The sequence below is a fragment of the Dendrobates tinctorius genome, unplaced genomic scaffold (genome assembly GCF_039654945.1).
Source record: "Dendrobates tinctorius isolate UK_male_01 unplaced genomic scaffold, ASM3965494v1 ptg000006l, whole genome shotgun sequence".
NCBI lineage: Eukaryota > Metazoa > Chordata > Amphibia > Anura > Dendrobatidae > Dendrobates > Dendrobates tinctorius.
The window spans coordinates 4,019,858-4,044,471 of NW_027361674.1; the positions used below are offsets into that span (position 1 = coordinate 4,019,858).

General features: G+C 48.1%; 1 protein-coding gene across 2 annotated transcripts in view; it reads left to right on the top strand.

Moving 5' to 3' along the window:
• The first annotated feature begins 1,040 nt into the window (after nt 1–1,040).
• ASPG (asparaginase) overlaps nt 1,041–24,614 on the top strand; it is a 57,949-nt gene continuing 34,375 nt past the window's right edge. The window contains exons 1-6 of one of the 2 annotated variants that reach the window (XM_073570246.1): nt 1,041–1,391; nt 7,419–7,548; nt 10,874–10,985; nt 14,886–15,011; nt 15,432–15,515; nt 22,064–22,190. In XM_073570246.1, the coding sequence (XP_073426347.1) occupies nt 1,100–1,391; nt 7,419–7,548; nt 10,874–10,985; nt 14,886–15,011; nt 15,432–15,515; nt 22,064–22,190 (871 nt within the window). In that variant the 5' untranslated portion in view covers nt 1,041–1,099. The remainder of the gene's footprint in view (nt 1,392–7,418; nt 7,549–10,873; nt 10,986–14,885; nt 15,012–15,431; nt 15,516–22,063; nt 22,191–24,614) is intronic. The other variant, XM_073570254.1, reaches the window with a different exon arrangement.

Sequence of the window (24,614 nt, forward strand, 5' to 3'; positions counted from 1 at the left end):
CCACCAGTATCTCCTGCCCTGGACCAGTGCCCACCAGTATCTCCTGCCCTGGACCAGTTCCCACCAGTATCTCCTGCCTTGGACCAGTGCCCACCAGTATCTCTTGTCCTAGACCAGAGCTCACCAGTATTACCTACTCCAAAAAAGTGGACTGGTGGACCCTGGACTAGTGCCCACCAGTATCTCCGACCCTGGACCAGTGCCCACAAGTAGCTCCTGCCCTGGACCAGTGCCCACCAGTATCTCCTGTCCTGGGCCAGTGCCCACCAGTATCTCCTGCCTTGGACCAGTTCCCACCAGTATCTCCTGCCTTGGACCAGTGCCCACCAGTATCTCCTGCCTTGGACCAGTGCCCACCAGTATCTCCTGCCTTGGACCAGTGCCCACCAGTATCTCCTGCCTTGGACCAGTGCCCACCAGTATCTCCTGCCTTGGACCAGTGCCCACCAGTATCTCCTGCCTTGGACCAGTGCCCACCAGTATCTCCTGCCTTGGACCAGTGCCCACCAGTATCTCCTGCCTTGGACCAGTGCCCACCAGTATCTCCTGCCTTGGACCAGTGCCCACCAGTATCTCCTGCCTTGGACCAGTGCCCACCAGCATCTCCTGCCCTGGACCAGTGCCCACCAGCATCTCCTGCCTTGGACCAGTGCCCACCAGCATCTCCTGCCTTGGACCAGTGCCCACCAGCATCTCCTGCCCTGGACCAGTGCCCACCAGTATCTCCTGCCTTGGACCAGTGCCCACCAGCATCTCCTGCCTTGGACCAGTGCCCACCAGCATCTCCTGCCTTGGACCAGTGCCCACCAGCATCTCCTGCCCTGGACCAGTGCCCACCAGCATCTCCTGCCCTGGACCAGTGCCCACCAGCATCTCCTGCCCTGGACCAGTGCCCACCAGTATCTCCTGCCCTGGACCAGTGCCCACCAGCCTGTGCCCCCACTCCCCAGGCTGTGAGGTGATCAGCGCTCGCTCCACCTGGTCACCTATAGGTCACAGATTCCCGATAAGGCGCACCCCCGGCTGTTGTTGTGGGGGAGGTGCCCGTAGCACACGTGGGGGGAGTGTCGTGTCGTCTTCACTCACTGATAGCAGCAGCATGGCGGAGGAGGACAGAGCCAGCATCCCCCTCCGGAGCAGTGGCTCCATGTCCCGGCTCTCCCAGGCCCTGTCACACACACACCTGGACCTGCTGGAGCAAGAAGCCACGGTGGCGTCACCCCTGCTGCCCCCTCGACCCCCCGGCCCTGCTGCCAGCACCCGCAAGAGGAAGCTGTCCAAGAGCCAGAGCCTGTCCGGCTCCCAAGAGAGTCTGAGCGGCCTCGTCAGCGAAGCCCGGGTGCTGGTGGTCAACACCGGGGGCACCATCGGCATGATGTACCAGAACGAAGGTGACCGGGGAGGGCAGGCAGGCACGGCTGACGGGAACTACAACTCCCAGCATGCCCTGCGGCGCACAGGACGTACTGTAGAGTTATTGCCAGCTGGTGGTCGTTTATCATTGAGCAAGTAGAGTGGCTCTTAAAGGGTTGCGGTGGCCATTTGTGGTAAGGCCAGCACCCTCTTTATACTTCTCAGATGTCGGTGGACGCTGTTATTGTAATTAATGGGAAAATAATTGATTGTCGCCGAAAATGACTAGATATAAAACTTCTCGGGGAACCATTCAATCCAGTGGGAAAGAAGGATCGGGCATGTGGGCAGTCATCATGCCCCATCCTCCCCTGGCAGCAGAGTGCTTTCTAATTCTCAGTGGAAAGAGAAAATCTCGCAGACATGGATGAGCGATTGTCATTCGGCCTAACGAGCAGCTACTTAGGTGATGGGGTGTCCAATGTAAAGCCCCTCACCCCAGGAGCCGCTATAGGGTCCTCCGTCCAGGATCTACATGTCATTCATTCTTACTGATAGAACTAGACCTGGCGTAATGCTACACTTCCCCTCGGGGGGCGCTGCAGGGAAATGATACACTTAGGGCCTGATTCATCAAATTGTTTTTGCCATTTTATTCAAAATGTCGCAAAAGTTTTCACACCTCATAGCTGTGCAAAGAAAAAAGTCACAATTTTTTTGTGCCAACTTTGTCAATTGGTTGTGGCCTGAGATGGACGAAGTTATTATTACTATTATTATTTATTATTATAGCGCCATTTATTCCATGGCGCTTTACATGTGATGAGGGGTATACATAATACATACAAGTACAGTAATCTTAGACAATACAAGTCACGACTGGTACAGGAGGAGAGAGGACCCTGAGCACGAGGGCTCACAATCTACAACGGGATAGATAATCGACATATATATATATATAACAGTTTTACCCCCTCAAAATTCATGTCAGAACTGCGTGTCGGTCCCTGGCGAGTAAAGCCCCCTTCACACATAGCGAGACCGCTAAAGCGTCACCGATTTTGTGACGCAACAGCGACATCGCTACATGTGAGACGTACCTGCGACCGGCCCCCCGCTGGATATCACTGATCGCGCTCGAACGTCCTGGGCCTTTTTATTGTCGCTGGCATCCCGCTGGCGCCGGCGAGCGACGCAGGCAGAAGACGTCACCCTCGCTGCGTGTGACAGGTGACGACCGCTGCTGCATCGCTGGTGAGATCTGCCTGTGTGGCAGCTCACTAGCGACCATTTAGCGATGCACCAGCGATCCTGACTGGGTCATATCGTTGTCGGGATCACTGGTGCATCGGTAAGTGTAACGGGACCCTAACATTTATTCCCCTCATCCACACACTGTTCTCTCATGACCGCTGCAGCCAATCGTTGACTGCTGATGGACTGCAGCCTTTACTGTCATATCGGAGTAGACGTGATGGAAAATTGCTGAGCTGCGGCTGCTGCGGTCACGTTATATGCATAAAAAAAAACTTGACATTTTGAAAACTCAAAAAACTTGTGTTGGGGGCAAAAGTAATGGCTATTAGAGCCATTTCCCACCAGATAAAGGTGCAAAAGTGTTTGTGGTTCATACTGTCGACTCTGTCTGGGGTTTGGTGGCGGTTGCTGTCAGTACTGACAAAGTGACGTTTATAATTCGACGGTGCCTGTTGGGGGCAGCATGACGCCCCTCGTGACCAGAGCCTTAGGCCTGTCCTGGGAGTTCAAACCCTAGATACACAACTCTGACCTTAGCAACCAATCAAAGCGCAGCTTACATTGCTTAGAGTGCTGTGGAAGAATAAAAGCTGTCTTGTAATTGGTCGCTATGGGCAACTAGACCGTTGTCATAAACCTGTGTAAAAATAAAGGCCTTCGAGTGGGTTTATCTGTTTGGGTCCGCTGACCCCACAGTGGTCCATGTGTGTAACCCCCTGTAATGTTATGTAGACCGGTAACTCAGCCAAAATGTTCTGGTTAATAAGTACAGGCTGTTATTGTGGAGGCGCCGCTCTCGCCACGCTTTTGTTAGCTCAGTGATAAGATTTTGCACAATATTTGTGTGGGCCCTGAATGTTGGCGTCTGATCCCGGATTTTGGGCAGAAGATTCTACAGATATATCCGGATACTTTAGACTCTCCCCATTGTTTTGTACAAAACACATAAAATGAGTATTTCTATGTTCCATGCTTATGAAAAAGGTCGATGTCTGATACGTGTAGGCCTCACATCGTGAGAATGAAGCCTCTCTAATCCCCAATCTTGCGGCCATTGGAAGAGTACATACACTGGTGTCTCCGTTCACTTCTATGGGAGCTTGTGAAACAGATGCGCACACTTTTATATGGCCATTTTGGAAGTCCCATGGAAGAAAACGTAGAAAGACTTGCATACTGCCTAGATCCTTGCGGGGATGCAGGGATTTTATCTGCATGATTATTATTATTTATATTTCACCATTGATTCCATGGTGCTGTACTTGAGAAGGGGTTACATACAAATTATAGATATTACTTACAGTAAACTAACAATGACAGACTGATACAGAGGGGAGAGGACCCTGCCCTTTCGGGCTTATATTCTACCGGATGGTGGGGAAGGAGACAGTAGGGTGGGGAGTTGCAGTAGCTCCGGTGTTGGTGAGGAGGCAGCGGGGTCATTGCAGGCTGTAGGATTTCCTGAAGAGGTGGGTTTTCAGGTTCCGTCTGAAGGGTCCGAATGTGGTTGATAGTCGGACGTGTTGGGGCACAGAATTCCAGAGGATGGGGGCTATTCGGGAGAAGTCTTGGAGGCGGTTGGGTGAGGAGCGAATAAGTGTGGAGGAGAGAAGGAGGTCTTGGGATGACCAGAGATTACGTGAGGGAAGATATCAAGAGATTAGGTCACAGATATATGGAGGAGACAGGTTATGGATGACTTTGTAGGTTAGTATTAGTAATTTGAACTGGATACGCTGAGGGAACGGGAGCCAGTGAAGAGATTTTCAGAGAGGAGAAGCGGAGGAATAGCGAGGAGAGAGATGAATTAGTCAGGCAGCAAAGTTAAGGATGGACTGAAGAGGTGCGAGGGTGTTAGCAGGGAGACCACAGAAAAGGATGTTGCAGTAGTCGATGCGGGAGATGATGAGGGCATGCACAAGCATTTTAGTAGGTTGAGGAAAGGATGGATTCTGTAGATATTTTTGAGCTGGAGGCGACAGGAGGTGGAGAGAACTTGGATGTGCGGTTTGAAGGACAGGGCAGAGTCTTGGTTACTTCAAAGCAGCAGACTTTTGGTACGGGGGGAAGCGTGATGTCATTAATTGTGATAGATCTGTGAGATGGAGGAAGATGAGTTCAGATTTGTCCACATTGAGTTTGAGGAAGCAAGAGGAGGAGGATATAGCTGATAGACACTCATCTTTTAAAGGGGCGTCTGTGACTTGGGGCTCCTGCAGGCGTCTGGATGTCAGTCCGATCATGGACTGGCTGCAGGACTCTCATATGAGTATATGAAGCTGTCATGATGCGGTCTGAAGACCATCAGCAAGTCCGTGCTTTGTCCGAGATCCGCGGAGGTCTGCATGAGCCTTTACAGTACCACCCCATGACAACCTCCTGGACTGGAGTTCACTCTTGTCCTGGAGGAAGGCTTACTATTTGCCTTACCAGGTTGACTTCACCTTCTGGACCTGATGGATTTAAAGGGGTTGTTCACTATTGGACCACCCTTTTTGAATGTGCCTAATGTGCTAAGTAAAACAAAACATACTAACACTGTGCACTGGTGCCGCACTTCCACACGCAAGCGCTAACAAGACTGTGAAACATGCTGATAGTCTGTGTCAGGTCTCGGACCTGCGGAGCCGGTGCGGGTGATCAATATTTTTCTTTATTTTTTTTTATGTAGCACACTGGGGCCATTCAAAAGGTGTTGTCCAGGAGTGGACCACTAATTTAAAGAACTGCTGTAAGTATAAGCCCCAAGGCTCTTTCTGAAGGTAAATGTCATCTAATTGTTGTACTGGTATAATCCTGAAGACTTCCCTCCATTGTGGTTACGGCTCGTCCTGTTATCGGACGGGTGCACTGTAGGGGAGACTTTCTCGTGTTCACATGACGTGTGGTGAAGGTTATTTGTGTGCGCGGTTGAATACATTCCTACTGTACCATGTGACGACTACAAGTATTAGGTAACACAACCTTCGCCACAACACAACAAAGTAGGAACTTGGAGCCAGGACTCCAGCCGTGAGGCTTATGCACTTGTGTGGTTTGGCAACGTGGAGGATTATAACCGCTATCTAAGTGTTGTATAATCATTTTGCTACAAAAGAAAATCAACAATCTCTCTGCCCTAGGCGGTTTATGCCCAAAGTGCTAGCATGGAATGCAAGTTATTGTTCCCTGTTGTCAGCCATTTCCAGCTGACTCATAATATCACTGACGCAAAGTTCAATGACACAAGTCATAGAAAGGTAGACTCTGCCCATTAGGAGAAGCTTAAAGGGGTTGTCCACAGGATAGGTGACAAATTATTGATCGGTGGGGGCTCGATCAGGAATATGAGCTTCCAGATATGTTCATGCTTTGTGCTTATACAGATGGCCAATTATACATAGGGATAAGTGTAGTATGAATAGTTAGTGGAGTCTGGGGACTTTATAGCAGTTTCCCGGCATGCAGCCAATGCCCTGGGGTTGGCTAACTGGGCTTTTCTCTTGAACAAGTCACGTCAGATCCATGTCACGTCAGATCCATGCAGTGTCCTAAAGGGCAGGACTGGGCCACGAATGTGGTGAGCAGGTTATTAAATTGCTTTGTTTCTGCAATCTGATGCAATGTGGCTGCCAGATTACTCATTCAGTCCCAGCACGGCAGCGAGGGACGGGTCTGGAGGAAGCTGACACCGTTCTTAGTGATGTGGTTACTGTACTATTGCATTATTCACCATTATGACCTTTACTATTGGAGTGGACTATCATTGCAGTCTGTTGCAGCAACTTGTCTGCATTTTCATTTTATCACTTAGCTTTCTATTATAATCTTAAAGGAGTTGTCGTCTTTGAAAAAAAATACATTTTTATTATTAGGGTCCACCAGTGATATGTTGACAATATGGTGATTATATAAAATATATAATAATGCAGGGGGCACATTATCATCAACTTATCACTCGGGCACCCTTGTAATAGAAATGTATTTTTTTTCAAAGCGGACAACCAGTTTAAGATTATAAAGTAAAGCTAAGTGGTAAGATATATTAGATCTTTATTTATTTGTGATCTTGCAGTTCTCACACTGGCCACTATTTTAGTGTTGTATTTCCTGTCCGATCAGTAAGGGTACCGTGACACTAAGCGACTCACCAGCGATCCCGACAACGATGTCAACGTGTCAGGATCGCTGGTGAGTCGCTATGTGATCGCTGGTGAGCTGTCAAACAGACAGCTTCACCAGCGATCAGCACCAGCGACGCCGAGCGCGCGGCGTCGCTGTGCTTGTAGTTACCAGCGCGCTGATGCAGGGAGCTGGTAACTAACGTACACATCGGGTATCCAAGGGACGTGCGTCCCTTAGATACCCGATGTGTACGTTAGTTACCAGCTCCCTGCATCAGCGCGCTGGTAACTAACATACACATTGGGTTTCTAAGGGACGCACATCCCTTGGATACCCGATGTGTACATTAGTTACCAGTAGATCACTGGTCTCCCGCCTGTCACACGCAGCGATGCATGGTGGCCAGCGGGAGACCAGCGACCAAAAAAACGTCCTGGCCTTTCCTGCAGCGATCAGCGATACCGGCAGGGGGGCCGGTAGCTGATCGATGTCACACACAGCGATCTCGCTGGTGAGATCGCTGTTGTGTCACAAAACTTGTGACTCAGCAGCGATCTCGCTAGCGAGATCACTATGTGTGACGGGGCCCTTAGTCTCCTTTTGTTAGGAGGGTGGGGGAGTGTAAATTGAATTGGAGATGGGAAATCTGTATGTGAGTGTAATTTTGGCTTCTGAAGCATTTGTTAATTTGCGTTTCTCCTTAGTTTTGGCTCCTCAGGCTAACGCCTTCGTTAAGGCCCTGAAGAAGCTCCCCATCCTGCATGATGAGCAGTACGCCCAGCAAACCAAACTCTACGACTTCCACGACTTTCCTGAAAACACTTTGGTTCTCCCGTAAGTATCGATGTAGAAATGCGTCATATGCTGCAGATTTATAAAGACTATGACCCCCTCCACCATGGTGACGTACCCTAAAATCCACAGCTTTTTCATTACTGCCACAGACTCTACCCTGAGGTACACAATTTGATATAATACATATGTATATCCGCTGGCACCTCCAGAGCTGAAATCTGACTTTCAGCCTTGTTTTCCTACCATAGATTCTTTTGAAACAAGGTGTTATGATCTCCCCCAAGCACTGCAGTCCTTGCTTTTTTTTTTCTTTTTTTGTGCAACTTTGAAGTGTTCATTCTTGACTTACCTGTTTGTACCTATAATTCCATGCCATGTGAGGACTGACACTTTATGATTTTTTTTTTTCAATCACCAGTGCATTTAGCTATATCCTGTATGTGGACACCATGTCACTCTATTCCATGGATGTTAATGGGGAGATGAGCTGCTTAATATGGCCATATCAGCCAAATAAGTGCCAGGTCGTATTTTTATAGTGGGCTCCCGACTCTTCCCCCGACAGATGATGCTAGGCGAGAGAAGGATGGCGCATGTTGAATTGATACGCACTATCCTTTTCTTCTATAGCTAGAGCCATCTGGCAGTGGTTTACCCCCCCCTCTCTTTCTATTGAGACGACCTGAATGCTTGGCCAAGCACCCATCTGCCAGGAGGAATAGCGTTTGAAGGGGTATGGGGAGAAAAGTAAGGATTGTCCAGGATTAAGGCACAATCATACCGCTGTATAAATTAGACCAAGATCTCGACCGGTGGGTTTTCCCTGACCCGAGATCGACAGCTTCATATATTTCTGTGCAGCTGTCACGCTCGGGTTGGGAGAGCCGCTGGCCAGTCCGAGCATTGTGCTGCAATCTTGATCTGATTTATATGGCTGGCTGACTGCGTCCTTAAAGCAACTCATCATTGCAGATGTGTACACCCCCTTTAAAGAGAGTAACTAAACTTTTGTTTTTTCACATTTTGTAGCCTTCTCCATCTATAGAATCCGCACTCAGGAGGAAATGTGTACGATGCATGTATTAATGTACCTGGTGATCTCTGCCGCCGTCCTTTGTCCTCGGCGTCGTTCTGATCCTTTTCTACACGACCTGATCGCCGACGAGCCCACCCGGATCACACCACACCATTTGTGTGGGCCGGAGGTCAGTGTAAGCCTTGCATCGTGGCTCTTATAGGATGCATGAAAAAAGCGACTTTCAGTTTTCACGAAAGACGCCATGGGATCCGAGTAGACTCGTTGACGCTCACGTGGTGCAGAGGAAGACTAGAACGATGATGAGCTTGGAAGAAGACTGCCATCAATATATTTAATACGTGCACTATTGCAAGGGGTTGCTAGAAAAAAATGGCTTTAGTGCTTCTTTAAGACCGTTGTGCAATAATTCAGACTACACAGCTTTTGAGGAAAACTCTTCAACCATTTTGATAATTTTTACAGGCTGTGAAAACGAGATAATGCATACAGATATAAATGAATTCCATGCCAAGGTTAATAGTCTCCTACACATGCAGGAAGAGAAGTGTTTGCACCCAGAGGCATGATGGACACATCGGTTCTTGGCCCTGCAGTTGTGTCCGACGCTGCCAACCTCTGCGGGTTACATGAGGCTTCTCGTCCTTGAAAGTCAGGGAAATGTAGTGAGACGTGAAGCGAAATGAATTCCAGACAAATCTTGTGGGATGAAAGCGCGAGGTTCCTCCAGTCTCCCATTGATTCTGCTTGGAGGGATCGCTCATTACAGATGCCAATTAGTGAGGCGTCTTCATTATACAGTTTGTCGTTTGGGAGCCCCCACTCTGGGGCGTAATGGGTCACTCTTGGTTGTCCAGACTTTTGTGCACTTTTTCTCCCATCTCAGAACCAGATGTTGTTTGTCGGATTCCTCCCATACACGTTAGGCGGAGATCACATCATGCTATATGGACGCATTTGGGAACACTCCAGGCATAAGCACTAAATGCAGCCATAGGCCTCCGGAGGCTGGTGTCCTTGTAGATCCAACGGGTTGGTAAATTCCAGCACAAAAAGGAAATGTTTATTTTACACATTGTAGCCAATTTATGGCTTTCTAGTAGCATGCATTGGGGAACAGAGCCTTACACTATCTATCAATGTAGACCCAATCTGCGAAACCCATAGCTCTTAAAGGGTTAAGTTCCAATTTATTCATAGAGCAGTATTTCTGAAACTGAACTTAGCAGCCCCCGTCCATCTCTGCTCCATTCATTGTCTGTGAGACCGATGGAAATGGCAAAATAGCAGAGCTTTACACCCAGCTTTCTCCAACAGTCCCATACAACGAGCATGCGCACATCTGCACCATTCATCGTCTATGGCCCTGAAGGAAAAAGCAGAGCTCTACACCTGGCTTCCTCTGGCAGTCCCATACAACAAGCATGTGCACCTCTGCACCATTCATTATCTATGGCCCTGATGGAAAAAACAGAGTTCTACACCTGGCTTTTTCTGGCAGTCCCATACAGCGAGCATGCGCTCCTCTGCTCCATTCATTGTCTATGGCCCTGATGGAAAAAGCAGAGCTCTACACCCGACTTTCTCTGGCAGTCCCATACAACAAGCATGCGCACCTCTGCTCCATTCATTGTCTACGGCCCTGATGGAAAAAGCAGAGTTCTACACCTGGCTTTCTCTGGCAGTCCCATACAGCGAGCATGTGCACCTCTGCTCCATTCATTGTCTATGGCCCTGATGGAAAAAGCAGAGTTCTACACCTGGCTTTCTCTGGCAGTCCCATACAGCGAGCATGCGCTCCTCTGCTCCATTCATTGTCTATGGCCCTGATGAAAAAGCAGTGCTCTACACCCGGTTTTCTCTGGCAGTCCCATACAGCGAGCATGCGCTCCTCTGCTCCATTCATTGTCTATGGCCCTGATGAAAAAGCAGTGCTCTACACCCGGTTTTCTCTGGCAGTCCCATACAGCGAGCATGTGCACCTCTGCTCCATTCATTGTCTATGGCCCTGATGGAAAAAGCAGAACTCTACCCCCGGCTTTCTCTGGCAGTCCCATACAGCGAGCATGCGCACCTCTGCTCCATTCAAAACTGAGATTTAGGGGGCTATTTTTACTAATTAAAGGGTTATTTCGAAGTCGGAACTTGCCTTTGAGATCCCGTATTGCATTGCTCCCTGGTAACCTTCAGGATTGTAAAACTGAGCTTTAGACATAACCGGAGAAGAAAAGCTCCTGTCTCTCAGCATTTGCCAAGCACACAATGTTTTGTGGTTATATTTGTTTACATTTGTATCCTAATTTCTCTTTGATTCTTCTTCTTTTCCAGTCTTTCCAAGCAGAATAAACGCATTGTGTACACCGTTCTGGAGTATTCCCCACTGCTCGACTCCTGCAACATGACCACTGACGACTGGGCCAAAATCGCCAAGGACATCAAGGTAGGAGGTGTGGGAATGATCAACTACAAATATTTCTAACCACTGTTATTATCACCACCTCCTCCACTGAACTGATGGAGCTTCTCACTATACTCGTATTAGACTCGCCTTTAAAACTAATATAACCGTACTCACATAATGATGGCAATAATTACTCCTATGTCCTACATCCCTTTTTTCCGTGTCTTGTCATTTCTGTACTTGACCACTAGATGGAGCTCTGATATGAGAAGTTATGTATTGCTTATGGTAGTGCTGTGTGTGTATATGTGTATATACAAATGCTTCTCACAAAATTAGAGTATCATCAAGAAGTTAAATTATTTCTGTTCTTCAATACAAAAAGTGAAACTCATATATTACATAGATTCATTACAAACAGAGTGATCTATTTCATGTGTTTATTTCTGTTAATGTTGATGATTATGGCTTACAGCCAATGAAAACCCAAAAGTCATTATCTCCCACCAAATTAGAATAATTAACAAAAAACACCTGAGAAAACCTAAGCGTTTAAAAAGGTCCCTAAAGGCCCAGTCACACATAGCGATCTCGCTAGCGAGATCGCTGCTGAGTCACAAGTTTTGTGACACAACAGCGATCTCACCAGCGAGATTGCTGTGTGTGACAGCGATCAGCGACCGACTCCCCTGCCGATATCGCTGATCGCTGCAGGAAAGCCCAGGATATTTCTTTGGTCGCTGGTCTCCCGCTGGCCAGCACGCATCGCTGCGTGTGACCGGCGGGAGCCCAGATTTCAGCTGGTAACTAATGTACACATTGGGTATCCAAGGGATGTGCGTCCCTTGGATAGCCGATGTGTACATTAGTTACCAAGCGCACTGATGCAGGTACCTGGTAACTAACGTACACATTGGGTATCCAAGGGACGCACGTCTCTTGGATACCCGATGTGTACGTTAGTTACCTGCTCCCTGCATCAGTGCGCTGGTAACTAACGAACACAGCGACGCCGCGCGCTCGGCATCGCTGTGCTGATCGCTGGTAAAGCTGTCTGACAGCTCACCAGCGATCACATAGCGACGTACCAGCAATCCTGACACGTTGATATCTTTGTCGGGATCGCTGGTAAATCGTCATGTGTGACGGGGCCTTAGTCTGTTTCAGTAGGCTCCACAATCATGGGGAAGACTGCTGACTGGACAGATGTGCAGAAGGCAGTCACTGACACACTCTACAAGGAGGGTAAGCCACAACAGGTCATTGCTAAAGAAGCTGGCTGCACACAGAGTGCTGTATCCAAGCACATTAAAGGATAGTTGAGTGGAAGGAAAAAGTGTAGTAGAAAAAGGTGCACAAGCAGCCAGGATAACCGCAGCCTTGAAAGGATTGTTAAGAAAAGGACATTCAAAAATTTGGAGGAGATTCACAAGGAGTGGACTGCTGCTGGAGTCATTGCTTCCACCACACACAGACGTATCCAGGACATGGGCTACAAGTGTCACATTCCTTGTGTCAAGCCACTCATGATCAATAGACAACGGAAACGTCTTAGGCTGGTTTCACATTAGCGTTTTTTTGCGCATCGTGCGTGTCCATGCGCATTCATCATGTGTACCTATGTTTAACATGGGGGGCGCATGGTCTTGTGTTGGCATGCGTTCATATGCGCTTTTTCAAGGTGTGCGCCTAGGCGCTCCAGACGCAACCTGTTGCATTTTTGGGTCTGCCGGAAAAAAACGCATGAGCACGGAATGCGACAAAATAACGCAATACAGTCTATGGGAGCGCAGGCGTGTGCATGGACATGCGTTCGTCTGTGTTTTCGTGCACATGCGGTTTTGGCGTAAAAATGTGTAGACACTGGTTTTAACCCCTAGAGAATGAATGCGCATAAACGCATGATGCATTTTTTGCATGCGTTTCTGTTGCGCACGATATGCTGCGCAAAAAAACGCTAATGTTAAATTAGCCTTACCTGGGCCAAGAAGAAAAAGAACTGGACTGTTGCTCAGTGGTCCAAGGTGTTATTTTCAGATGAAAGTAAATTTTGCATTTCATGTGGAAAATCAAGGTCCCAGAGTCTGGAGGAAGAGTGGAGACTCCACAATCCAAGCTGCTTGAGGTCTAGTGTAAAGTTTCCACATGGTTTGGGGAGCCATATCATCTGCTGGTGTAGGTCCACTGTGTTTTATCAAGAGCGAAGTCAGTGCAGCCGTCCACCAGGAAATTTTGTAGCACTTCATGCTTCCCTCTGCCGACAAGCTTTATGGAAATGGAAATTTCATTCTCCAGCAGGACTTGGCACCTGTCCACACTACCAAAAGTGCCAATACCTGGTTTAAGAACAGTATCACTGTGCGTGATTGGCCAGCAAACTCACCTGACCTTAACCCCATAGAGAATCTATGGGGTATTGTCAAGAGGAAGATGAGAGACACCAGACCCAACAATGCAGACGAGCTGAAGGCTGATATCAAAGCAACCTGGGCTTCCATAACACCTCAGCAGTGCCACAGGCTGATCGCCTCCATGCCACGCCGCATTGATGCAGTAATTGATGCAAAAGGAGCCCTGACCAAGTACTGAGTGCATTTACTGAGTGAATATACATTTCAGTAGGCCAATATTTGGCTGTAAGCCATAATCATCAACATTAACAGAAATAAACATTTGAAGTAGATCACTCTGTAATGTGCTAATGTACTGTGTCCTCCATAACTGGTCCATTTTGAGCAATCAGGTATATTATGGGATATTATTATTGATACCACTTTGGGGAGCATACCATTCCTTGATTGCTTTTTATTCCATTTTTGTGTGTGTATGGGGGGGAGGGGCTCTGAACTGTAGCAACTAAAAGAGCTATTTTTGGGGTTGAGATTATAATTTATTATAATTTTTTTTTTTTTTTCCCTTTTTAACAGTAAACATTTATGTTTTGACAGATCATACCTTTGTGGCAGCAGCCAATATTTTTATTTTGAAGTTTCGTAAAAGGGGTGATTTATTTAATTTTATTCTCGACTTAAACACTTTTTTATTTTTCACCCTGTGAATGTTTGAACCCTTAGGCTTAGGTAAAATGACCTGCGGTTTTACCTGTGGATTGGCCAGTGGTTTTCCCCTGCAGTTTGACACCTGGACAATGGAATAGGTGGCAAACCGCAGCAGAATCCGCAGAAAGAAGTGACATGTCATTTCTTTCTGCGGATTCAAAACCGCAGCTTTTCCGCAGTTAAAAATCTGCAGCATGTGCACAGCAGAATGTAAATCCCATAGATATACATGCTACTGTACACTGTCTGCAGAACTGCTGCAGATCCGCAGCAAAAACCGCAGCGTGTGCACATAGCCTTATACTAGCTCCCCAGTACTGCAGTATACAGTGAAATGGACGTTCTTCTATGGAGCCTAGCTAGAAGTAATGGGGGTCTTCAGCAGATTCCAGCTGCCTGTGATCCTGTCGAGGGGAGGCAGTGAGAGCAGGTGCTTGTGCACGCTGGTAACCCGGCCATTTAAATCATAGTGGCAACTCTGCCTGGTATTACTGGGGCCCCCGTAGGTGTCCATATCCTTTACCCAGGTGCTTTGGAGAGAGCTTACAGTCTGTGGTGTGGGACCCACAGTGATCTGGGTCAGTAATGGATCTGTGAAGATCAGGACTTCCTGTCATCCCTTGTTAAATGGAGTCTCATTTTCTCGCCTGTATTTATCTTCTTGAGTCACCCTTTTCCTTCTGAGAATCCTTTAGGGGAATTTGTATTGTCAAGAACAAAGAAATAGCCTTTTAACTGCGGCGGCCAGGGATTTCTATGGATTTCCTGATATCCTTCTACCTTCTGACCATTGTGCCCTTCATTTCATAACATTATTGTAATGGGAATCGTATTCTCTTCCTTCTTTCTCATGTCTGTGACTGAATGGCGCCTCCTGTAGAGATGCTACGAGCATTACGACGGCTTCGTCATTCTTCACGGCACAGACACGATGGCTTACACTGCGTCAGCTTTATCCTTTATGTGCGAGAACTTGGGGAAAACCATTGTGCTGACCGGATCCCAGGTAAGTCGCAACATGTAGCTGTGCTTGGTGGTCTGAGGAAAGGTCTGCCGCACTTGGGCTGCCAGTCATAGACCACCTCCACGACAGGGATAACAATTCATCTGCGCCTACCACTTCTGGAAAACTGGATAAACACTATGACTTGCTGAGCTAAGGCTGTGTACAGTGTATTTACGCGCTTTGCCCATGGTCCATGTCCGTATTCCTTTGCTCCTGGATGGGAGCCCTGTAGACCACCTCCTACCCACTGACGTCCCCGGCTGCCGTGCCCACTTAGCTGCCATCTCTCTATTATTAGGTCAAACTCGCCACTAACGACATGATGAAAACGTTACATTTTCTTTGCACCAGTTTTTAAGTAAGTGCTGTGTCCCGATTACTTGTTTTGGGCAGCTAACTACTGCTTTAATTTTTTTGCAGGTTCCTATCTATGAGATGCGGAACGATGGTCGTGATAACCTGTTGGGGGCGCTGATGATTGCCGGCCAGTTTGTCATTCCAGAGGTCAGTTTTTTTTTTTTTTTAGTTTTTTTTTAATTGTTTTGAAAGTTTACCTATTAATTGAGTGGCTGCTCGCACTTATTTTTAGGGCTTGTCAGGGACAGATTTGCCTATGTGACTACCAAGGGGCTCTATGGCCTGTTTATTGTCTCATGATATATTCCCTCATTTATTAAACTAGCAACAATATTAGAGCAGGTAGTTCCTTCGTTGCACAGGGGGTTTCCTGCTGTCCGGTTCAACTCCTGGAGATCGTTCTCACTTTCATGTAGAAGATTGTGGTTTGTCCTTTGGGGATGTCTGCTCTTCAGTAACGTGAATTTCTGTATCTGGACACAAGGGGGCAGTCTACAGCTTCTGTTTGTACCCAAGCTACACAAGAGTCATGTCAGGGCTTAAAAAGCTGTAGGGGGCGCTATCTTCACAGTTTCAGGTTTGTAGAGCTAAGCCACGCTTTTCTAGTTTCAGGAAACCCGTCCCCCACTTTGGACTCAGTTTTTGGATTCACCTGTTACCTCTTCCTCTGCCATCATAGGAGACCGTTCCCACTGGAAATATTAGACGTAGCCATAGATATAACCCCTTCCATCTGTGTTGTGGGGGAGAAGGGACTATTTGTCGGCAGCTGACGCATGGTGCATTGCACGTAGGTTGTGCCCTTGTTTCCTGGCAATGTGTGTACAGTGTTTAAATGGATTATAGACATAATCGGCAGTAAACACTGTACACACAGATCCAGAGAAATCTCCGCCGTGGCTGCGCTCCCTCTGCAAATGTCAGGCTCGTTCCGCTCACACGGCCTGGGCTAAATCTGCTGCACAATAAGCACTTGCTTTGCTGGCGTTACTAAATGGCTGTTTGCATCGGATAGGGTGCGCAGTGTCTGACAGTCTCCGTTTCCAGTGCAGACATAGATGCAAGATGGGAACATGCTGCTCTATGGGACGTACATGTTTTTCATCTGTTTGCGTTCCATGTCCATTTTTACCATCTGTTTTTCTGATACAAAAAAAAAAATTAAATTAAGGTTTGCCAATTGTTTTCTAGCAACCAGTTTGTGAAAAATGACGTAGCATAGGGGTGCCACTTGCATGCTTTTCGTCATTTTGCCCATTTGCTCCCTAGAATGATCAATTTCTTATTTGTATTTACTAAATGGTCCAGAGTTGGACATTTTCCACCCTTCTTGCTCCTCTTGTGACTTGCTAGGTTTCTCATGGTACAATGCAATTCACCATGTGATACCATAACATTATGCAGCAATCTTCCACCAAGGGACCTGCGTCGCTGCCAAAGCCACTCTGTAGCCATTGCTTTAAAAATACGAATAAGGCCTGGTCTACATGGCGACGTGTGGCATACGGCATTTAGAACAGGTGTCGCTTTACTATTTATCACGACTGTGACGCAAATGTTAATTATAAGATCCTAGTCACAAGTTGTATGTGCCTTGGGAGTCTGTGACATGGCTGCTGTTTTACAGCAAAAATTGCAACTCTAAAATAGTCGTATGACATCAAGGTGCACAAAGACTTTCTTTCTGTAGCCCCCATCTGATGGGCGCACTCCAGGACTGTGATGCTTTTTCTTTGTGATTGGAGGTTCACTTCTGTAGTGTTTGCTGTAGCAACAGTATTAAACATATGCAGACTTGAGGGGGTTTCACACATGGCGAGATCGCTAGCGATATCACTCGAGTGTCACCAATATTGTGACGCAACAGCGATATCGCTAGCGATCTCGCTAAGTGTGAAATGTAGCGGCGACCGGACCCCCCGCTGGCTATCGCTGATCGAGCTAGAATGAGCAGGTCCATTTTTCCATCGCTGGCGTCCCGCTGGCCAGCACTCATCGCCTTGTTTGAAGCTTAAAAACGACGAGCGACGTCGTTAGCGACGCAGAGCTCAGCGATACAGGTCTGAATCGGTTACAATTAAGTTGTGTGAAAGGTACTCAACGACCAACGAGGTCGTTATGCAGATCGCTGATCTGTCTTGCGTCGTTGATGAGATTGGACTGTTCGAAAGCTATTTAGCGATCATGTAACGACGCACCAGCGATCTTTGCCAGGTCGGATCGTTATCGCTGGTGCGTCGCTATATGTGAAGGGACCTTTGGGATGGGAGGGCGGTTGGGTGAAGAAACGCAGCAAAATTTCTTCAGTACTGCACAGGTTCTGGAGTATCTTCCTTTAGTGTATAACAAGAAAGGAAATTTAATACAACCTTAATGAAAGAGGTGAATTTATATGTACAGTTAGAACTACACTTTTAATTCCTAAAGCATCACCCCTGTCTTAAGGGCCCGTTACACACAGCAATCTCAATGGCGAGATCGCTGTGTGTGACATCCAGCAGCGATCGCCCCCCCCCCCCCCCGCGGGGTATCGCTGATCGTGCCGGATCGTCTTGGCCCGTTTTTTCATTGCTGGTCTCCCGCTGCCCAGCGCGCATCGCTGCGTGTGGCAGCGGGAGCCAGCGATGAGCGACGCTGCACGCTGGTTACCGACGTAAACTTTGGGTTTCTAAGGGCCGCGCGGCCCTTAGAAACCCAATGTTTACCCTAGATACCAGCGTGCACTGCAGGCAGGGCGGGAGGTGGAGGCAGAGCGGCGCACAGACCGGAGTAGCTCTGCTATCTGCTACTCCAGTCTGTCAGACCGGAGTAGCAGATAGCAGAGCTACGCCGGTCTGTCTGTCGGGCTGTCTATGTAACAGCTTACCAGCGATCAGCTAACAAATGTCCCAGCGATCCCATCCACGTCGCATCGTTGGTGGGATCGCTGGGACATTGTTATGTGTAACGGTACCCTAACACATTGGATAATTGTTGGCAAACAATGGTTTGGCTGATGGCTTTCCCCCCCCCTCTCTATACTGAGTAGCGCTTATCTCGGCAGAGCACTCCTGTAGAGTTGCTACCAGACTTGGGTCCTCCCTCCATCTATTCCAGGCTCTTCTGTGCACCTCATTCTTCTCCAGATTTTTCTATACTCCTCCTTTCCGCCGGCTCTTCTGTTCTCTTTGACACTTTTTGTCCTGTCTGCTTTCTCCTCCTTTTCCAAGCTGTCCTGTCCGCCTTCTCCTCCTCATCCTCATTCTCCAGGCTGTCCTGTCTTATCCTGTCCTCCGGGGCTGTGGAGCCGGTGTTCATTCTGGTGGAGTTGGAGTCGGTATAAAATGGACCGACTCCAACTCCTAAAATGTGCAATAAATTGGGTTCAGTAGTTAAATGCAGGATTTGCTGTAAATGTTTTCATAAGACTTTGGGAAAGTTTTGAAATGTGCTTTAAATGTCTGTTCTATTCCTGATCTAAGGATCTAGGCTTTTAATTGAGATCAATCTATGCTGCACTTTATGTACATGCTCAATAGTGAGGCAGGGCTGTGGAGTCTTAGTCGGACGTCAGGGAAATTGAGGAGTCTGAGTCAGTGGTTTGGCTTACAGACTCCATGACCCTGCTGTCCTCTTCCTCTGGGCTCTTCTGTCCTGTCCGCCTTCTCCTCCAGGCTCTTCTGTCTTGTCCTGTCTACCTTCTCCTCCGGGCTCTTCTGTCTTGTCTGGTCATGTCCTTCTTCTCTTCTGGGCTCTTTTGTCTTGTCTTGTCCTGTCTTGTCCTTCTTCTCCTCCATTCTCTTTGGTCTGGTCTTGTCCTTCTTCTCCTCGGGCTCTTCTGTCTTGTCTTGTCCTCTTTTTTCCTTCGGGCTCTTTTGTCCTGTTCACCGTCTCCTCTGGGCTCTTTTCTCTTGTCCTGTCCACCGTCTCCTCTGAGCTTTTCTGTCTTGTCTGGTCCTGTCCTTCTTCTCTTCCGGGCTCTTTTCTCTTGTCTGGTTCCTGTCCTCCTTCTCTTCCGGGCTCTTCTGTCTTGTCCTGTCCTTCTCCTTCTTCTCCTTCTCCTCCTCCTATCTCTTCGATCTTGTCCTGTCCTTCTCCTCCAGACTCTCCTGTCTTGTCTAGTTCTGTCCTCCTTTTTCCTCTGGGTTCTTCTGTCTTGTCCACCGTCTCCTCTGGCTCGTCTGTCTTGTCCTTTCCACCATCTCCTCTGAGCTCTTCTGTCTTTTCCTGTCCTTCTCCTCCAGGCTCTTTGGTATTGTCCTGTGCTTCTTCTCTTCCGGGCTCTTTTGTCTTGTCCTGTCCTTCTCCTTTTCCAGTCTCTTTGGTCTTGTCCTGTCCTTCTCTTCCGGGATCTTCTGTCTTGTCATGTCCTGACCGTCTCCTCCTCTGGGCTGTTCTGTCTTGTCCTGTCCTTCTTCTCCTCCGGGTTCTTCTGTCTTGTCTGGTCCTGTCCTTGCTCTTTTGTCTTGTCTTGTCTTGTCCTTCTCCTCCAGGCTGTTATGTCTTGTCTGGTTCCTGTCCTTCTCCTCCGGGCTCTTCTGTCTTGTCCTGTCCTTCTTCTCCTCCGGGCTCTTCTGTCTTGTCTAATCCTGTCCTTCTTCTCCTTGTGCTCTTCTGTCTTGTCTTGTCCTCTTTTTTTTGGTTTTTTTTTTTCCTCTTGGCTCTTCTGTCTTGTCCTGTCCACCGTCTCCTCTGAGCTCTTCTGTCTTTTCCTGTCCTTCTTCTCCTCCTGGCTCTTTGGTCTTGTCCTGTGCTTCTTCTCTTCCAGGCTCTTTTGTCTTGTCTTGTCCTGTCCTTCTCCTCCTCCAGTCTCTTTGGTCTTGTCCTGTCCGTCTTATCCTCTGGGTTCTTTTGTCTTGTCCTGTCCTGTTCTTCACCTCCAGGCTCTTCTGTCTTGTCTGGTCCTGTCCTTCTCCTCTGGCTCTTCTGTCTTGTTTGGTCCTGTCCTTGTTCTTCTGTCTTGTCCTGTCCGTCTTCTCCTCCTGGCTCTTCTGCCTTGTCTGGTTCCTGTCCTTCTCCTTGGGCTCTTCTGCCTTATCTGGTTCCTGTCCTCCTTCTCTTCCGGGCTCTTCTGTCTTGTCTTGTCCTGTCCTTCTTCTCTGGTCTCTTCAATCTTGTCCTGTCCTTCTCCTCTGGACTCTTCTGTCTTGTCCTGTACTTCTTCTCCTCCAGGCTGTTTGGTCTTGTGCTGTGCTTCTTCTCTTCCCGGCTCTTCTGTCTTGTCATGTCCTGTCTGTCTTCTCCTCCGGCCTCTTCTGTCTTGTCCTATTCTCCTCCTCTGGGCTCTTCTGTTTTGTCCTGTCCTGTCCTATTCTCCTCCTCTGGGCGCTTCTGTTTTGTCCTGTCCTTCTTCTCCTCCGGGCTCTTCTGTCTTGTCTGGTCCTGTCCTTCTCCTCCTCCGGGCTCTTCTGTCTTGTCTTCCTCCAGGCTCTTCTGTCTTGTCCTGTCCACCGTCTCCTCTGAGCTCTTTTGTCTTTTCCTGTCCTTCTTCTCCTGGCTCTTTGGTCTTGTCCTGTGCTTCTTCTCTTCCAGGCTCTTTTGTCTTGTCCTGTCCTTCTCCTCCTCCTCCAGTCTCTTCAGTCTTGTCCTGTCTGTCTTCTCCGGGTTCTTTTGTCTTGTCTTGTCCTTCTTCTCCTCTGGCTCTTCTGTATTGTCTGGTCCTGTCCTTGTTCTTCTGTCTTGTCCTGTCCGTCTTCTCCTCCTGGCTCTTCTGCCCTGTCTGGTTCCTGTCCTTCTCCTTGGGCTCTCCTGCCTTATCTGGTTCCTGTTCTCCTTCTCTTCCGGGCTCTTCTGTCTTGTCTTGTCCTGTCCTTCTCCTCCAGACTCTTCTGTCTTGTCTGGTCCTGTCCTGTCCTTCTTCTCCTCCGGGCTCTTCTAGCTTGTCTTGTCCTACTCTCCTCCTCTGGGCTCTTCTGTCTTGTCCTGTCTCCCCTTCTCCTACGGGCTCCTCCATTCTGAACAAAATGAAGTTTACTCCATTTGGATCCATTGAAACTTTTTGGAGCTGTTTGGCGCTCACCATGGCGCACATGATGCTGCTGGCTGCTCTGCATGAAGCCTGCCCACCTGAGTTGGCCAATGATTGCATCATTTAAAAAAACAAACAAACTGTGAAACGCAACTGAAATTTTGCATGCAAAAAACGTGCATATGAACATAGCCTAAGACTCTCACAGAGGGTATTGGCTGCGCAGGTCCTCCATTCTTAACAAAAGGATTGGCTTTCGGAAATGCAACAGGCCGGATTTGTTTTTTTTCTGCTGACCTCATTTTTCTGAGGAGAGTCTGGAGACCCAGGTTTGGCAAACTCTAGAAAGGTGAGCTACAGACAGCTAAATAATTATTAGTAACATAGATAATTTATAAATGGTTCTAATGACTCTGGTGAAGAGATGAGAATCCATCTATTGCAGATTTGCACTAGCATATCATGGTGTGGGTTCTCCTGGATGTAATGCAGCTGCTGGTCTGATTGGAGATTTACACGTTCTCATGACAGCCCAGGGAAGTTGCTGAATGAGAGTCAGGGCTAATTGTACAAAAACGGCTGATGGCATCGGACGTATCAGGTCAGGGATTGTGGATTGTGTTGGGATTATTAGCGTCTGTGGGGCCTTCTGGGATGCCTATGAATTATCCGCTGTAATAATGGGGCATTACAGGGCAGGTCTGTCATGTTGTAACACTCGCTCTGTTCTCTCTGCTCGCTTTCTCAGGTGTGTCTCTATTTCCATCACAAGCTCTACAGGGGAAACCGGGTGACTAAGGTGGATGCTGGAAGTTTCAATGCGTTCACATCTCCCAACTTGCCTCCACTTGCCAACGCTGAAGTTGATATTACAAGTAAGATGCCCTGCCATGTAATCCCTGTAATTTCTCCCCTGTGTGAGAGTCTTTGAACGGAAGTGGAGTGAAGTCATGCAGGTCTTGTAAAACAAAACAGGGTTGTCTTTTTAACGATTGTTTTTAATCGTGGAGTCTCACCTCTGTCACCTCTCTGTGCTTCAGAACCCACACCAGGAAGGTCCCCTCATCTTCTAAAGCAAGTGGGTGTCAGCCAAGATCTTGGTCAATATTGGTACTTGGACATGAACTATGGTTTAACTACTACTAGGAACGTTAACGCCCAAGTTAACGTATCCACCTAAAAGTCTTAGACCCCAGCCTGAGTGCCATGGTTATCCTGATCGCATAACAGCATGAGTACCTCATCTGATGTGCCTACGTAACAGCTGGCGTCCTTCCTCCGCAGCCCGCGTTCCCATCCGCCGTCCCACCACAACAGCCCGCACACTCTGTCTTGATCTGCCTGGTCTTGGCACTTCTTCCACAGTAGCCCAAGTGCCCCAGATCATTAATATTTGTTTAAGTTCTTACTATCTCATCTGAACCATGAAGACTCATAGGTTCCTGTCAGCTATTTTATGTGGAAAACAGGGAAGTGTTTCCTTAACTCAAACTAACATTTGCCTCCTCAAAACACTTATTGTATAGGAATGAACATTTCACAAAAATCTCCTTGATGAAATACTACACAGAACGTTTTTCACCGGAGCTTAAAAATGTGAAAAGAATCCGGTCAGAAGTGGAAATGCTTGTTCTGTGCCTTGGACCCGCAACGTGCAAGTACTAGAAGAGTTTCCAAACACCATTGTGTGAACTAATCGTCCATCCGGCCATTATCAATATTCATCATGGAACCATTCAGGGGCAGAGTTACTAAAGACTAGGTTTAGGCCTCTTTCACACATCAGGTTTTCGCCGTCAGGCGCGATCCGGCGCTTTTGACAGAAACTGGATCCGGCGAAATGCAATGCCGGATCCGGTTTCCCCCCCATTGACTTGCATTTGCGCCGGATCGCGCCGGATGGCCATGCGTTTCATCCGGTTTTCGCCGGATCCGGCAATGTGTCGCGATCCGGCGTCTGGAAAAAACGGCTACTGTAACGTTTTTTGTCTCCGGCGAAAAAGCCGGACACGCCGGATCCGGCGCGTCCGTCTTTTTCACACAATGAAAGCCTATGAGCGCCGCAATGCGCCTGATCCGGCGAATGCCGGATCCGGTGGCCGGATCCGGTTTTTTTGGTCTGAGCATGCTCAGTAGCTCTGCCCACAAGACATATATAAAAGCAAGACAGTGGGACCCACAGCCACACCCAACATGCCACCCAAGAAAGCAACCAAGCGCAGCAGGAGAAGGCAGGAGACCACTGCAGCACCATCAGCACCACCACCACCCCAAATGGAGCAGCAAATGGAACATGCTGAGGAGGGGAGGCCAGCAGCAGATGAGAGACGGTAATTATCAAATCCCCCATTCCTCCAAACTAGGGCTATTGAATATCAAGATATTCATTGGCCCTTTGTTTCTCTTTATTCAACAGCCGCCCAATAGATGCAGCAGCAGCAGCAGCAATGGCAGCAGCTGGAACACCACCCACAGGCATGGAGTGTGGCCACCAGGAAGACAGCACATCATCTTCTGGGAGCCCTCCCTCGCATCGTCAGCGTTTGACGGTAAGTTTTTATTTCCAAAATCCATCATCTCTATTCATTGCCTTTTATTTCAAAACAGGAATCACAAGATGAAGAGGAGCTCCCAGAAGAAGAAGGAAGGGGTGGACAGACACCTGGAGTGGGCTCACAATTGGTAAGTTTTTTGCATCAAACGCAGAAACACAACATCACACTACACACAACACATAGAAAACAATGTTCTGCAGACCACACACAGCAAACAAATGCCTACATCCAAAGACATAACATTTTTTGTTTTCTTCTCTAGTCTTCCCAATCTGGTGCTCGGCCAAGAGGTCCTCGCAGTGCCTCCCAGGGTCGTCGGCGACAGCAACGCGGCGGTCACCAGCGTGTAAGTATAAATATTTTTGCTTTGTTTTTTTGCACTTTTTATTTCATTTCTTTTGTGGAGGCTAATTGTTATTTTTGTCTTTTTCTTTAACAGCCTTCACAGCGTGCTCCCGACTCTGACGGTGAGGATGGAGGACTCGATGTGGACCACCTCATCGATCTCGTCAGAGAAAGGGAGCCGCTCTGGAATATGGCTGACCGCCGCCACGCTGACCTTATCGTTACCCGACGACTCTGGGAGGAAATCTGTTCGCTCCTTGTGGGCCGCTGGGAGGACCTCGATGTTCGGGCCCAGATTAAAGAGCGTAAGTATATACAGTACCGGTTGCTTGATGTAAACCAGTGTTTCCCGAACTCCAGTCCTCGTGGTCCCCACGGATCATGTGTTCAGGATTTCTA